This window comes from Sorex fumeus, unplaced genomic scaffold (assembly GCF_029834395.1).
Source record: "Sorex fumeus unplaced genomic scaffold, SorFum_2.1 ptg000042l, whole genome shotgun sequence".
NCBI classification, from domain to species: Eukaryota; Metazoa; Chordata; class Mammalia; order Eulipotyphla; family Soricidae; genus Sorex; species Sorex fumeus.
Window position 1 is genome coordinate 5,571,757 of NW_026606099.1, and position 16,732 is coordinate 5,588,488.

The 16,732-nt window shown below is 54.6% G+C and overlaps 1 protein-coding gene across 1 annotated transcript in view; it reads right to left on the reverse strand.

Moving 5' to 3' along the window:
• Nucleotides 1-1,118: 1,118 nt before the first annotated feature.
• The window catches only part of FAIM2 (Fas apoptotic inhibitory molecule 2), a 31,226-nt gene continuing 15,612 nt past the window's right edge, over nt 1,119-16,732 (reverse strand). Inside the window, exons 11-12 of the mRNA XM_056120064.1 lie at nt 16,559-16,612; nt 1,119-1,335 (exon numbers count right to left, since the gene is read on the reverse strand). Of these exons, the coding sequence (XP_055976039.1) occupies nt 1,186-1,335; nt 16,559-16,612 (204 nt within the window). The 3' untranslated portion in view covers nt 1,119-1,185. The remainder of the gene's footprint in view (nt 1,336-16,558; nt 16,613-16,732) is intronic.

Below are 16,732 nucleotides of genomic sequence, written 5' to 3' on the forward strand. Positions count from 1 at the left end.
CTCCAGGCTCCCCAGCTGTGGCCCCTGGTCCCCTCCCCACTCCCACTGGGGCCTGCCGCGGCTGCGTGGCTGACGTGGCTGACGCATACCTGGCCTGAGATCTTAGCCGCCTGGAGGCTGATAAGAAGGCCGGACCTCATCACATGGAGTGGCTGGCAGCGCCGGCCCGGCTGTTAGCATCAGCTGGGCAGCCTCCAAATTGGACTGATGAGGTGATAAGGGGTGGAGGGGGCTCAGGACTCTGGGAGGAGTGACCGGAGCAGCAGGGAAAGGCCAGGGTGCTGCCAGCGGGGGCCCAGGAGGCCGGCTGGGGAGCGGTGAGGGAGGGCCTGGGAAACGTGCAGAAGGCCTGGGAAGGGTTCCCTGGCCGGGCTGGCTCAGCCCCAACAGCCCTCCCACTCTGGAAACATCCTTCGTCCAAGGTGCAGGCCTACAGGGTCAGAGGCGGCGTCTCTGCCCTGCACCCGGCAGTGGGTGCGAGAAGAAAGCGGCCCCCCGGGGCGACCCTGTGCCCCAGCAGCCCCCATTGAAGGGCAGGGTCCTTCGGTCCCCACCTCCTGCCCAACCTCCTGTCCCCTCCTCCTGTCCCACCCAGGCCGGGTGGTAACTCAGGAGGGTAAACTGAGGCCTGTGCTGAGGGCACCGCTTCCTGCTCTGCACAGGTGGTGGACCCACGCTCAGAACACGCTGGTGAGGCTGGACCACCAGGTAGCCTCCCCTCGCCCCCCGGGGTTGCCCAGCCCCTCTCAGAGACTGTCAGTGCCTGCCAGGAGGGAACGGGGGGGGGGGGTGGGTGGGGCAGTGGGAGTTGGAGAACCCCCGGCATGTCCTGAGGACCCCTCAGCTGGGGGGTAAGTGCAGGCCTCAGTCTTGGGGTCTCTTTCGACATGTGAGATCCTGCCGGCCCCTCCGACTTGTCCCCCAGGGTTCCCTGACCCAGAGGGGCCTCAGGCTTCTTGTCCCAGCGTGTGGGGGCTAGCAGGGGCTGGGGTGACCTCAGCTCTGCGGTGCCTCATGGCTGAGGGCAGGGCGGGGCTGTGGCAGGGTGGGGTTGGTTGGGCCACAGGTGGGCAGCAGCTAGTTTATCTCTGGGCTTGCGGGGACCAGGGGTGGGGGTGGGGGTGGGGGGGTCACAAGCCAGTGAGGGGCATTCACAGAAGGAAGGAGGGGCTGGGGGTGGGCGCCTCAGTCCCGGTTGGTGCCGAACAGCTGCAGGAAGAAGGTGAAGATGTAGATGATGTCCAGGTAAATGTTGAGGGCTCCGAAAATGTGCTCCTCGGGGCTCAGCGAGTGGCGCCGGTTCCCCATCAGCAACTGGGTGTCGAATGCCAGGAACTGGGAGAAGAGAGAGACAGGGCAAAGGTCGAGTCCCAATCACCAACCAAGCGCCCCCAGGTGGCCACATTGCTCTCCCCAAGCCTCCCTCCCTACCCCCGCTTTTGATTTTGTTACCAGTTCACCAGTGAGGCAGAGTCTCCTGCCCCCGTGCCTGGCTGTCCTCACCGGGGCCCCTTGGAGGGGAGCGGGTTGAGTTTCCCTCCCCGCCCCGAGCAGAGTCCCGGCAGCCGAAGACCTCCAGAACCAGCCACCACCATGCTGAGACCACTCTCCACACGCCTGAGGGTACAGGCAGAGGAACAAAGGCATGTGGGTCCCGGGGCTGAGATCTCCAAGCCTGCTCGGATTGGGGCTGAGCATCCTCCACCCAGATCCTCCAAATTTTAGTAGGCGGGGGTCACAACCACCAACCGGCCCCCTGGCGCCGTGTAATCCCACCAATGGCCAAGACCCAGAGACTATAAAACCCAGCTCCCAGAAGCATGCGGCCGCATTTGCGGCTGCACGACATCTTATTATCTCATTCTTACTTTGGACAAACTCGCAGGCTACCAAATGTAACCTGCCCACACAGCAGAGTCTGGCAAACTCCCCGTGGTGTACCCAATATGCCAAATACCAGTAACAATGACGGGTCTCATTCTCTTAACCCTGAAAGAGCCTTGAATGTGGCACTCTTTAGAATCTCAGGGCTAGGATGAAGGAGATGTTACTGGTGCCTGCTTGAGGCAATTGATGAACAACAGGATGATCGTGATCGTGATCGTGATCACCTCAGTGACAGCTCGGAGCAGAAATGTTCCCCAGACCTTGACTAATTTAGTGCCCACTCACTGAGCACGTCTTCTGTGCCAGGACCAGGGGTCCCCAAAGCAGACAGACAAGCTCCCCGACCTGGAGCAGCGTCCAGTGGGTGCTTAGGTGTATGACCAGAGAGAACTGTGACTATGGGGAGTAGCCTCGGATGATGACAGGCCGGGAAGGCTTCCCAGAGGAGGGACCTTCAAGCCAGCCTAGAATTCCGGTCTTTGCCTTGTTTGCCTTGGAGAGTAAGCACAGATCGGGGAGGGAGGGTGCTCTGCAGAGTCTAGCCCCTGAGGCTGGTATGTGCCTATGGAGAGGGAGTCCCTCATTCCTAGAGGAAACCAAGGCTTCACGGCAGGCTCGCCCACCCCCCACCGCCACATCAGTCCTGACACAGTGAATTCTCTTTCTTCCCCACCAGGCCCCTTCTTCGGGGCCTCCCTAGGTCCTGTCAGCTTAGAAAACTTCTCACCCTGCAAACCCCAAGAAGTGTCCCCTTACCAGCCATAGTCTTGGGAAGTGGCAAAGCCAGAGTTCGGACCCAGAGTCCTGCAGGTTCCAGAGCAGCCCCACCCCACAGCGTTCTGCTTTGTGGGTGCATCTCCCTGGGCGCTCGCGGGCAGCAGCCTGCTGCCAGGCCGCCCACCTGCTGCACCCACTGAGCTTTGCGCTGGGGTTCAGGCGAAGGGAGCAGGGCCTCCCCAGAACCTTCCCCACACTGGCACACGGTTCCAGCGGGCTGGCCAGAGAGAGGCGTCCAGGAAGTTACCCAAAGGCTAGGGTAACTTAGGGTAACCTAGAGGTTAGGGGCCTGGGCGCAGGAGACTGGTGACCTCGGAATCAACCACTTTCTTTTTGGATTCGTGCTAGGGGAGCTGAGGGGGACCCAATGGTACCGGGGCCTGAACCTGGGCTTCCTGCTTGCAAAGCATGAGCTCGAGTCTTTTGAGCAAGCTCCCTGACCCCCAGTCGCGTTCATGCTAACCCTGCTCTGCCCAGTTCTCCTGTCACTTAGGCCTTTGTGAACATTAACTACAGGACCAGAAGGGCAGGAGCCGGTGCAGAGACTCGGGGAGAGCTTCAGAGACAGGGAGGAAGGTCACATTCAGGACACGATGACAGTAAAACAGAAAGGCGGGAGGGCCAGGACAGGTGAGGCTTCGCTGGGTTGACAGGAGGAATAGGAGTTGGTTGGGGTGATGAGGTCTAGGAGAGCCCTGGAGGTGAGGGGCTCCCCAGGGAAGGTAGAATTGAGGGCAGTGGGTGTAGGGAGGGGGAGATGAGGGCCAGGAGGGGCTGAGGTTGCAAGGGAAACTGCATTTCACCTGGAGGCTCCCCTTCCTGCCCCCAACACCCATTCTCTGGCCCCAGGACTCAGTAATTAGGACGCAGCCCCCTAGATGCTCTCTACAGTGCCCATCTCAGAATTCTGGGAAGGAGGAAGCAATTCCAGCCTTTGGGCCTCAGAGCAAGTCGCCCTCCAACATGGAGATGAGGTGATGAGCATGGGCTTAGTAGTCCAATGACCTGGGGTCCAAGGCTCAGTGTCCCTCCTGGCTAGCCCTGGGATCCCACCCAGGTCTCCCCGTCAGGAAGGGGAGCAGTGTGTAGGCCTCCTGGGGCTGTGCGGAGTGAGCTGGAGCCTGCCAGGAACGCAGTTCCATGAGCGGCCAAGAGCTGCCTCCCCGGAGCATGCAGAACACGTGGCAGAACACTGCTGTGGGACCTGCTGTCTCCTGCGGCTCATTCAGGAGACAGAAACTTGACAAGGGGAAGCTGTGTGGCCTCAGCGCAGGGAAAAGCCTGAAGCCAGGGCCGGGGCCTGAGTGCATGGGCTGCGTGGGAATCCTCACAGCTGCCCCTACCGGCTGCGGGGTGGCAGGGCCAGTGGAGGCCCGTGTGTTTGTGTGTGTGTGTGTGTGTGTGTGTGTGTGTGTGTGTGTGTGTGTGTGGCATCAACTCTCATGTCCTCTGGGGATCCTCCACTCCATGCCACGCTGCTGCTCCTGACTCTGATTTGCACACACAAGTGAATTTCCTTCTGCTGAGAGAAGGATCAAGGAACGGAGCCAGCGCCAAAGCCAGAGGCTGCTTAAGCAGCTGCCGTTGCCAGCTTTAGTTAATAAATTGCTGATCTGGCTATCAATCAGTCGCTTGCTTGGTTGATTTCCCAGAGCCTAGTCACCCCTGAGTGAGCTAATGAAATCGAATCTCTCAACCTAGAAGGCTTGGACCTGACTGGGTCTGGGGGTGGCCCTTACAAAAAGCACCCGCTGCTGAGGGCCCCCAGAGCCCCCAGCCGGCTCTTCTCTTGGAGGAAAGAGGAATGAAATGGTCTCTGTCCCTGCCCGAGGCCACTAGCCATGGATGCTTATCTGTTATTGGCTGGAGCGTGCCCCAACCTGAGTCCCACTGCCTAGATCGTTCACCACAGACCCTTGCCTGAGAGTCTGTGGAAGGCTGCCCGTCCTTTAGTCCCAGCCAGATTGCTTGAGCATCTACTTTAGAGAGCTGACCGTGACGCAAGAACAGTCAGATGCTTAGCTCATGTCTTGAGGGAGAGCAGGTACCTTGGTTGGCATCCGGTGGGCAGAGCTACCCCTAAAGGGTCAGCACAGGAGGGCCAGGAAGAGAGCTTAGAAGGTGAAGCACTGGCTCTGCGTGCGGGAGACCTGGGTTCCACCCCCCAAAACTTCATGTCCCCCCCAAACACTGCCAGGAGTGATGCCTCGCCCTACCCTACAGAGCAGGGAGTAGCCCCTGAGATCTGCCAGGTATTGCCCCCCACCCCAAATAAAACAAACGAAAAACTTTGTAGGAAGAAGCACAGGAGACAGGAGCAGAAGCAGGAGCAGGACTGGGTGCTGTTAACTTAGGTCTCAACGGTTCTTTCACACTTGAGGCCTCAGCCCTGGATGTTGTAACCCTATTTTGCGCTGGAGGAAGGGACTCTCAGTGCACTGAGTGACCTGCTAATGGCCATTTATCTAGGGCTGGAGCCAGATCATCTGCTCCCTGTTCCAACCAAGGCAGGCAGAGTGGGTTTGTGGAGAGGGAGGGCTGAGAAGCCCCGTATTTGTGTGTGTGTGTGTGTGTGCGTGCGTGTGTGTGTGTGTGTGTGTGTGTGTGAGCAAGCAAGCTCCCTCAGCTCACCCTGTTGGCTGGGGCTGGCCCTAGCCAGGACACCCTGGCCACAAGTGCAGTCTGACCCTGCTGAGCCCAGGGCTTTGGTCTGTTGCGCCCCCTGAGGTGAAGCTCTGAGGGAAACAGTCCAGGGAAAGGCCCACTCGGAGCTACCAGCAAACAGGCGCTAAACTTAAAAAGTTGGGTTTGCAGGGCTTCAAGTCAGCATCAAGAACAGCACACCCAGGTCTGTCTTGCAGAAATGCCTGCATGAGTGTGCCGTGCGGGGCTGGCTCTGCACACCCAAGTGCTCAAGCAGGGGCTGGTTCAATGACCTGTGGGCATGAGGCAGCAACTTCTGGGATGCGAGCCATTATGAGGAGATAGCAAGTTACAGAAAAACCAGTGTCATATGATCCCCTTTATGCAACGAGCCTTGCAAAACCCTGTGCCAAGGAGCCCCGCTAGCAAGTATGTAGAAAATGCATCTAGAAAGGTCTGCAAGGAAAGACAGCTGAGCACAGCAGTTACTGCCGGGGAAGGCAGCCTTCCCTGGGCTTTTTAAGATTTCAAGAAACAAAATAGATGAAGACATACTACTAAAATAGACATTTAAAAAGGAACAGGGGCTAACGTAACACAAAAGGGTAGTTCATGAATTCTTTCACTTAATTTGTTGTTGAGATGGGGCAGTGGCAGTGCTCAGGGCTTATTCCTGGCTCTGTGCTCAGGGATCATTCTTGGTTGGGTTCAAATGTGGTTCCTGGGATTGAACCTGGGTTGGTCACATGCAAGGCAAACACCTTACCCCCTATACTATCTCTCTGCACCCCCTCTGTGTTTTGGGGCCATACCTGGCGATGCTTACAGTGAACTCCTGGCCCTGCACCCAGGGATCACTCCTGGTGGGCTTGGGGGACCATATGGGGTGCTGGGAATTAAACCTGGTTTGACCGTGTGCAAGTCAAATGCTCTACATGCGGTAATATGGTTCTGGTCCCAGGCCCCCTTCTTTTTTTTTTTGGTTTTTTTTTTTTTTGGTTTTTTGGGTCATACCCAGTGATGCTCAGGGGTTATTCCTGGCTCTATACTCAAGAATCACTCCCGGAGGTGCTTGGGGGACCATATGGGATGCCAGGGATCGAACCCAGGTTGGCTGCATGCAAAGCAAACGCCCTACCCGCTGTGCTATCGCTCCGGCCCGCAGGCCCCCTCCTTACCCCCACTTAATTCTTAGAGAATTCTTAATTCTCTAAGAATTAAGAACTACATGCACACTTAAGATAAATAAGTGTGTGTGTAAGTTGTAAGTTGTGATATATGTGCAAGTTGTGCTATGTATGTTGTGTGAGTTGTGATACGTATGTTGTGTGCCCGGCAAATGATGTACCGTTCTCTATGTGTGGTCTGGTGTGTTACGTGGTATATGTGTTGTGTGTGTGTGGTAGTAGGTATTAGAGGCCTGTGTCACGGTGTGTATGTGTGGTGTGGTGGGTGTGTGGGTGATGTGCACATGGTGATACGTGTGGTGAATTCTGTTGTGGTGTGAGTGTCGGTGTGTAAGGGTGGAAGAGACAGGAAGAGACGCACAAACAGGTCAGTCCAAGAGTGCCACAGGGGATGCGGGGGGGGGGGGCAGGGGGCACTGGGCTTGGAGAATTCTGTAGGAAAGAGATGTGCGCTTGAAATCCTTGTGCCCTAGGCTGGCGCAAAAAAGGGTGAAGGATGGAGGAAAGGCTCTGCAGAGAGACCAGGGTTCAATTGCTGTCTGGTGCCAACAGAAAACCCCTCTGCCCTGGCAGTTCCAAGTTGAAATGGCACAGCCAGTCAGTGTGCAGGGCCCGGGGAGCAAAGGCACAGTAGTGGGGAGTCCAGCAGGCTCGTGCGGGGTCCATGGCAGGAGCGTAGCAGCCCGGCCGGGTGGCACCTAGCCTAGGTCAAAGTTGCTGCCTGCTGGTGCTTCCGCACACCGTGGGAGCTAAGAGCATCCGGTGCTGGGGCTGGAGTGATGGCACAGCGGGTAGGGCGTTTGCCTTGCACACGGCTGACCTGGGTTCGATTCCCAGCATCCCATATGGTCCCCTGAGCACCGCCATGAGTAACTCCTGAGTGCAGAGCCAGGAGGAACCCCTGTGCATCGCCGAGTGTGACCCAAAAAGCAAAAAAAAAAAAAAAAGAGCAGCCGGTGCTTCTGTTCACTGCAAAGCCCAGCTGGCCCTGTGGGGGTTCCTGGACAATTCACATCCCCCAGGTCAGGAAACGAAGCCCTGAGGACGCCGCCACAGTGTCGGTGGCCCCTGCTCGCCCCACAGCTCTCCTGCCGGCCGTGGCCCGGGTGATGGAGCTTCGCACACGGGAAAGCCCAGAACCAGCGCCCTGCCTCCCCCTGTTCTGCGTCCCGACCCTGAGCTTGTGTAATCCCGGTCGCAGCTGTGTGAGAACATAAATGAATGTTCTCCCACTCTCCCATTTTAAAGAAGAGGAAAGGGTGCGGAATGCTTCAGTGACTTGCCGGGCCCACGTCAGCAAATAAACCCAGCTGGCGGGAAGGCCCAGGCCTCTGCCCCTGCCTCATCGGCTCCTCCCCCTGCTCCCCACTGGTGGGGGGAAGGGGTGCCCTGAGTCACCCACTGGGCTGGGAGGGGGCGACTCTCACCTTCTTTGTGTCCGTGGCCCAGAAGGTGAGAGCCGGTGTGAGCAGGTGTGGCCGCACCTGAGCAGGGGGATTAGGGCCTCAGGAAGTGAGACTGAGGTGGGGCCTGGGAGGAGACACCCAATGCCCTCTCCCCATGAAGGAGCAATTGCCCAGCGCCCAGGCACTCCAGGCCTCCCCCCTGCAGGAAGATGCCAAGACTGAAGTGTGGGCCTGGGGGGTGGGGGTGGGGTGAGGCCAGGTTCTCGCTGGGTCTTTCAGTCTCACATAAACCGTGGGGGCAAAAAGGCCTCTAAACCAGATGGAATAGAAGAATTTTTGACAGAATCACACCGTGCCTTGGGCTCGCGCAGCTGTTTCGACTTCAGGGTCTGTCTAGTGAAGGGAGCAGAGCACATCTCTGTGCTGGTGGAAGGCAGGGTGGGTGGGCGAGGCAGACCCACTCTTTCCCAGGGCCCTTCATCTGGCCTGGACACTCGTTCAGGAGATGGGTCCCCTGCTGGGGCTGCAAGCTGTGAGTCAGAAAAGCAGGGACTTCGGTGGGGGGCCCAGGCTGGCTCCACGGCACTGCAGGTGTGAGGCTGCAGGTTCGAGCCCCAGCACTGCCTCACAGGATCCCAGCACGCTTGCAGCACCTCCGAGTGGCCCAATGCCAGCAGGTATGGGCGACCCTCATCACAGCAGCGGCAGCAGCAACAGGGGGAAAAGAAAAGGGACGGGAAAGAAAGATTCTTCTAAATAGGCTTTCCACCCACATTGGCATTTCACACTGCACATGAGCACTGGAAACAGTGCGTGTGATGTGTGTGTGTGTGGCATGGTGTGGTGTGTGTATGTCGCGGTGTGTGTGTGTAATCTGTACATGTGTGATATGATGTGTGTAAGTGATGGTGTGTACGTGTGGTGTGTATGTGCTACGGAGTGTATGTGTGTGTGGCATGGTGTGTGTACAAGGTGTGCTGTGTGACCACGGTTTCCATAGAAGTGACGCTGCCAGCAGGGGGCTGGAGAGATAGCACAGCGGGTAGGGCGTTTGCCTTGCACGCGACCGACCCAGGTTCGATTCCCAGCATCCCATATGGTCCCCCGGGCACCACCAGGGGTGACTCCTGAGTGCATGAGCCAGGAGTAACCCCTGAGCGTCGCCGGGTGTGACCCAAAAAGCAAAAAAAAAAAAAAAAAAAGAGTGAAGCCAGGTCCTTCCAAGAGGGGCCAATGGAAAGGCACGGGGACCTTAGCTTGAGGGGTTGCACTTCCGGCCTGGGCCCCTGAGCGAGAGGAGGTGGGGGGTGAGCGTAGTGGCCTCTAAGGGACCTGGGCGGAGGGGCAGGGCGGGGCCAGGCCTCTGAGAGGGACGGGAGCTGCAAAGGAGCTGGGGGAGCACCCTGGCACACGGGCACGTGCTGACTGGTGTTTACACAATGCACAGGATATACCCAGCCAGCCCATGTTTATCTCCTAATGAGACATTAGTGGCTAATTAGGCAGCCAGGTTCCTTCTCCAGTGACTCACAGAGAATGGTACTGGCTTTTGGCCTAGCTCTGGCCCCTCAGCTCTGCCTCTCGGCAATCATTTGTGCCTGGCTTGATTCTGTGTGCCAGGCTTGATTCTAGGTGGGAGGTGATGTGGCGGGGGGCGGGGGGGGGGTGCAGTGAAGGGGGATGGAGCCGGTGGATGCCCTGAAGAACAGGCCAGACAAAATCTCTTCCTCCAAAACCGTAATCCTGCTGCAGTGGGAAAAACAATAAATCAGAAAAAGAGTACATGGGGGATGGGAAGGGCTGAGGAGAGAAAGCAGGGAAGGAAGTGGGCAGAGTGTGTGTGTGTGTGTGTGTGTGTGTGTGAGAGAGAGAGAGAGAGAGAGAGACAGACAGACAGACAGACAGACAGAGACAGACGGGGGGAGTGGGGAGTGGACTGTGTCTATGTGTGATGGGGTGAGGGGCATATGGTGTGTGAGAGGGGGAAGCAGTGTGTACGAAGCATGAGGGGGCTTGGCTTGTGGTATGTGGGTCAGAGTGTGGGCGCTGTGTGGGCTGTGGTGTGTGTGTGGGGGGGGGTGTATGGGGGAGGAGTGGCATGGTGGGCATGTGTGTGAGAGGGAGCAGGGTCCGGAGTGTGTACCCTCATGCACGCTCGCGCGTTGTGTGTGCACTCAGACTCAGGCACACAGATTATAAATGACGCAAGCCCCTAGGGAGGCACTGAGGTGACTCTGATGCCAGGGGACAGGCCAGGGGAACTGCAGAGGCGGAGCCCTGGGCTGGAGTGAGTTTGCAGGAGCAGCATGGAGGTGAGTGGGGCTGTAGCAGAGGGGGTGAAGGGAGGGCTGGGAGGGGTGAATCGGGGAGGCCTGCAGGGCCTGGGAAACAATCGCTGAAAGTCAAGCAATGATCCGCAAAGGAATAAGCAACCCGGCCTCACTGGTGGTGAGCCGGGCTACCTTAGCTGAGCACTGAATGGGGTGCTGGTGGGCAGGAGAGCGGCAGTAGGAGGCCACTGCAGGAATCCAGAGAGGAGGTACTGTGACAGGGACCAGAGGTAGAGAGAAGCCGTCCCAGGGTCCCGTTCTACATGGAAGCTGAATCTTGGGTGTTTGCTGCTGGGCCAGCAGTGAGGGGTGGGGAGCGTGGAGTCACCGAGGGTGCCTGGCTGGAGTGACTGATAGGACAGCATCGTCACTTACAGAATTGGGGCTGGCTGTGGAAGAATCAGGTGCAGGGAAAAGTGGGTGCTCTGCCTTTTGGTTTTGCTTTTAGAAGGGGCATCCCAGCAGTGTGGCCCGGGGTTCATGCTACTCCAGGAGCACTAGGCCATATTCTGCTTGCTTGGGCGGTAAAGCTGGATTACCCTGGGTCCTGACCACTGCAGCACAACACACGCTAGCCGCAGCAGGTCAGTTCTGCATTAGGTTTGAGCATCTAATCGACTTCCAAGTGGGGATACGCAAAAGGCAATTAGAAGTTCTGGTCTACACAATCCATAGAATATATTGAAGAAAACATCAGCAAAACTCTCCAGGAAACTGGGGGCCAGAGCAATAGCACAGCGAGTAGGGCGTTTGCCTTGCATGCGGCCGACCTGGGTTCAATCCCCGGCATCCCATATGGTCCCCCAAGCACCTCCAGGAGTGATTCCTGAATGCAAAGCCAGGAGTAACCCCTGAGCATTGCTGGGTATGACCCAAAAAAAGCAAAAAAAAAAAAACTCTCCAGGAAACTGACAGCAGATTCTTCAATGAGATGACCACAGTGGCAAAGACAACAAAAATAAAATTAGACACATAGTACTCCATCAAATTAAAACACTTTCTCACAGTGAAAGAAACTTAAGGCTCTAATGAAAAGATACCCTACTAAATGGGAGAAAATATCTGCACACAATACATCAGATAAAAGGTTGATATCCAAGATCTAAAAAGCACTCACAAAACTCAACAACCAAAAATCCAACCATCCCATCAATGAATGGAGTGAAGCGATGAACAGACACTTCCCCAAAGACGACATATGGATGGCAAACAGGCATATAAAAAAAAGTGCTAATCATCACTCATGATTAGGGAAATAGAAATAAAAACAACAATGAGATATCATCTCATACCAGTGAGAATGGCACAGATCAAAAAGTCTGGAACTAGTCAATGTTTGTGGGGCTGTGATGAGAAAGGAATTCTCATCCACTGTTGGTGGGAATGTCATCTGCTTAAGCCTTGATGGGAAGAAATATGGAGAGCTCTCAAAAAAATAGGGAATAGAACTACTCTCTATAGGGGCTGTAGCAATAACACAGTGGGTAGGGCATTTGCCTTGCATGCGGCCAACACGGCTGACCGGAGTTTAATTCCTCTGCCCCTCTCGGAGAGCCCAGCAAGCTACCGAGAGATCTCGCCCGCACGGCAAAGCCTGGCAAGCTCCCATATTCAATATGCCAAACACACAGTAACAACAAAGTCTCACAATGGAGATGTTACTGGGCCCGCTCGAGTATATTGATGAACAATGGGAGGACAGTACAGTGCAGAACTACCGTCTGACCCAGTGATATCACCAAAATACAAAAACACACTCCTGTATTCATCACTTACACTTATTACAATAGCCAAGATATGGTAACAACCAAAGTGCCCAACTATGAATGAATGGAATGAATGGATCAAGAAATTATGTCTGTGTATGTACAATGGAATACTATGTAACTCTTAAGAACTACCAAAATCCTGCAATTTGTAGCAGCATGGGTGGAACCAGAGAACGCATGTTGAGGGAAATCAAACAAAAGGAAAGGGATAGATACAGGCTGATTTCTCTCACATATGTGGGACTTGAAGATACACAGGGAGGTAGCAACAAAGGTCTAAAGGCAACTTAATGGGAGAACTGATTCATACAATTGAGTTGGAAGGGCTGAGAGTGAGGGGTATTGATTTTGGGGAGAGCGAGGAAATACACTGGTGATGGGTGAGATGTTAGAATTATGTGCATGAGAAACCATTATTAATAGCATTGTAAACCACAGAATCCCAGAGAGAGAGAGAGAGAGAGAGAGAGAGAGAGATTCTTTTTTGTTTGTTTGTTTTTTGCTTTTTGGGTCACATCCAGAGATGCTCAGGGTCACTCTTGGCTCTACACTCAGGAATTACACCTGGTGGCGCTCGGGGGACCATATGGGATGCCAGGGATTGAACCTGGGTTGGCCACGTGCAAGGCAAACACCCTAACCACTGTACTATCGCTCCAGCCCCGAGAGATTGATTCTTATCTGGAATTAGAGATGTTAGTCTCATTATCAAAAAAGAGGGGCCCAAAGGCAATCTGAGGGTCCCCAAGAATTGAGTGCAAGAGGAGCTGAGGGCCCGAAAGGCTTTCCTCAGGAAGAAGAGCTGGCGGTCTAGATGTTGAGGGGCTGCTGAGAGGCAGGATTGAGCAATTGAATCAAATGCTACTGAGTTGAGCAAGACGGGGACTGAGAAATGATCACTGCATTTAGCCACATGGAGCCCATTAGTGAGCGTGGGGAGAGCATTTTGTAGGAGGTTAAGAGAGAATGAGCTGGGTGTGGAGCGATAGCACAGCGGATAAGGCGTTTGCCTTGTATGCGGCTGACCTGGGTTCAATTCCCAGAATCCCATATGGTCCCCTGAGCACCTCAAGAGTAATTCCTGAGTACAGAGCCAGGAGTAACCCTGTGCATCGCCAGTTGTAATCCCACCCCCAAAAGAGAGAGAACCCCAGACCCTGAGCTGAGCCAATTTCACTGGGGCACCTCAGATGGAGCTGGTGCCCTCTATCTATGCACTACAAATGAACCCCTCAGTGGCCACAAACTTCCAGAAGAAAAACCCAGGTATGCGGGACCAGGGACTGAAGACTCCAGGCAATGAGGCATGGTGGGAATGGGGGTTCTCTTCCTGTCTCCCCGCCCCTTCAGGGTCCAGTTTGTTATGCCCATGAACTGCCTCTGGGTGATATTTAAGCATGTCACCGGCCTTGATTCAGAGACTTGCAAATGAATCTCAAAATGGATTAGTTTCCTACAGAGATGTATCCAGACCCCAATCATTTACAATTTCAGAATTCCAGGAACACACGGCCGCAAAAGCAGCCACCCGACCTCTCATGAAATTCATAATAAGAAATAGAAAATAAATGATCTAGCATCTGCCTGTGGCAGGCAGGATTGAATTGTGGTGGGAAAATTCAAAATTATGGTGGTGGGAAGGTGTAATGATGGTGAGATTGGTGTTTAAATATTGAATGTAATTAATGTGAACAAGCTTATGAAAATAAAATTTAAAAATAAAAAGAATTTTAAAAGAGAGAATGAGTTATTAACATCTCACTGGGATATAGAATTTGTGAATATCTTCCAAACAACAATAAAACAGCCTGATTTGGAAAATGGGCAGATGATATGAATAGATATTTCTCTAAAGAAAACAAACAATAAGCTCACAAAAAAAGATGTTCACTATCACTTATTACTAGAAAAAGACAAATCAAAACCACAAGGAGATACCATCTCATGCCTCAGGAAAAGGTCATGATCTAAAAGACAAGCCAAACAGTGTTGGTAGGGATGGTAGGAACGGGACCCAGCGGGGTCACTAAGGAAAGCAATACTGAAATTCTTCAAAAAGCTCAGCAGAAATACCATATGACTTAGCTATCTCACTTCTGGGCCTTTATCTGATGACTTGAAAAAAAAAAAAACCCACTCATGGCAAACAAAAAAACACACACCCTCTGGCCCTCACGGCATATTCAAAACAGTCAAGCTCTGGAAACAGCCTACATGCTCATGAGTGGAAGGTGGCTGAAGATGTGATCTAGGGTCAACGGAGAACTACTCAGCCACATGTAGCCTGGGTGAGGTGAAACACATCAGAGAAGGACAAATATTTTTCTCTCTTGTGGATGTAAAAGAAACCAAACGAGCTCTTAGATTCTAAGAACAAAATAGCGGTTACCAGAGGGGATGGAGGTTAGGGGATAGACTGGGCCAACTGCTTGGTGGTGGAGGAAACAGACTTTTCTGGGCTCCTGAGGGACATAGATGCTCAATTATCATGCTGGTTTCTGACAACCTAGATAAAGCAGTGCTTCTTTAATTTGCTGTTTTAAGAGAGAAGGGAGGAGGGAGGAGGGGGGGGTGGAAATAGTATGTATAGTTTCCCTTATAAGGAACTTTGTTCTAAGTGGGCAAGAGAGAGGAGTGTGAATCAAAAGTTTTGTGGGATGTTTTTTTCCGGCTGGGATAATCATAGCTGCCTGGTGCTTCTGGGAATAACCAGTGAGGAGGGCAGCACTGATGCTGTGAGGGAGGGTGTGAGATGCCAAATGGCCTCCCTCAGCCTCTGCCCACTCAAGCCCACCCATGGAGTCCAGAGGCACTGGGGATGGCGCCAGGCTGGCACAAGACATAAGGGTCCTGTCCTAAATCTGCCCTAGACTCTGTGCCACCCCGAAAGCCCAGGGGTGCGGGTATGGAAAACCTCCACACAGCCTCCCTCCTGGGTGTGTTGGATGTAGTGGGTGTGAAACGACCCTGGAAAAGAGAGGGTGGAACAGTTGGCTGGGAGTGTTATCATTGTAACAATGATTAGGTGATTCGCTAGGTGCTGTTCATCCCACCCCACCGCTGTGGGCTGAGAGCTTCTGTGTGTTGGCCATGGCTGCGTGACCTCCCCACCTGGGCCCTGCCATGACCCCTCCTCTTAGCAGGAAGAGCACTGGCCAGGAGTTAGAAGTTAGTATCACAGGATGAACCACCATTCAGTGCTACTTGAGTTTTAGCCCCGCCTGCCACCAAGGACCTTTCTGTGTTTACTACGAAAGCTCTGGTGAGTGGGGACAAGATAGCATCAACTCGATCCAGCTGCTCTATCATGATCTGGAAGGAAAATCATGGACAGAGCACTCTGCAAGGTTCAGGTTTCTCATCTGTAAAAGGGGGGTCGCTAGAAGATGCCTAGGTCCTCCCATCAGGTCCTCAGACTCAGAGCCTGGAGTCATGGAGGGCACACTACGCCCCCCTGGGTGCCCAACATACACCCCGATGCTGTGGGTCTCATTAAGGACCTTTGGATGAAGGAATCAATCTACCACATTTCCACTCCTGGCTCCATCTTTATCCACCCTGCAAACCACTGCTCACAGTTCTGACCTCTAAACCCCACCCCCTATACTCTCCTAGTCTGTCCCCACAATCCCCTGAAATCTTTGACCAAGGTTGGGCTCTCGCCAGACCCAGCGGGGCTGAACACCCTAATGAGGGAGAGAACAGGGTTACGGTCCTGACTGGCTATGGACACCCCAGCCCCACCCTAAAGTGATGTCACCAACTCTAGCTTGTCCCTGGATGGAGCACTGTAATGTCTAGGCGATGAAGCCCACTTGAGTAAAGCTGTCCCGGGTGTGCTTCCTTGTCCCCGAGCACTCTAGCCAAGCACGGCTCTGTGGCGGGGCTGTCCAGCGCTGCACTCTGGCCCTGCCTGCCCGGGGTGCTAGACGCAGGGGCCACTCTCTGCAGATAGCTGTGCTCAGAGGCTGCCAGGGCCAACCCCAGCAGTGCCCTGCACTGTGCTCCCTCAGGCTTCTCATCCGACTTTGAGAACGATAGGACCTATTTCAGGGAGGATTCAGGGAGGAGTCAGGTACATGGAGAGCTTGCTGGAGGCTGGGGAGCAACTAGTAGCTACTACTGTGATGATGATGACAATGAAGTTCATCAGCCCTCTCTGTCAACAGACAAGACCCAAGCGCAAGAATCTAAGGGTATCTATCACTCTTGCAGGGACAGGGAATCTCCCTGGCACTGAGAAGCCATCCCAGATGACCTCTGGGAGAGCAAGGGAGAACCATATCCGTGAGGCCCAGACCCCTCCCTGTCCAGCCCTCCGTCCCTCACTCTCCACGAGTGCTTCCGAGGAGCTGAGGGTGCCTCTCTGTAGCTCAAAACCAGCAGTTTGAACCTCTCCTCCTCTGCCTAGCCGGTGGGGCTGCACAGGGGAGCAGCATTCCTAATGGGAGCTCCCCCGAGCCCACAGGTGCTCCAGTAAGTCACTGAGGAGGAAAACAAGAGGAGGACAGGGAAGGTGGAGGGGGCGGGGTGCCAGGAAAGCAGTCCCCTGCACTCACCAGCGTGAACACGATTGCTCCCAGCACGGCATACACTGCGTGGAGCCAGGGTACCTGCAGAGAGGGAGGGGAGAGAGCTTTAGGGACTGGGCGCATTGTGGAGGCAGGGAGGAGGGTTCTCCAGTGTTTGGGGGATGTGAGACAGGCCTCCTCGGGGGACTTGTCCTAACCCCC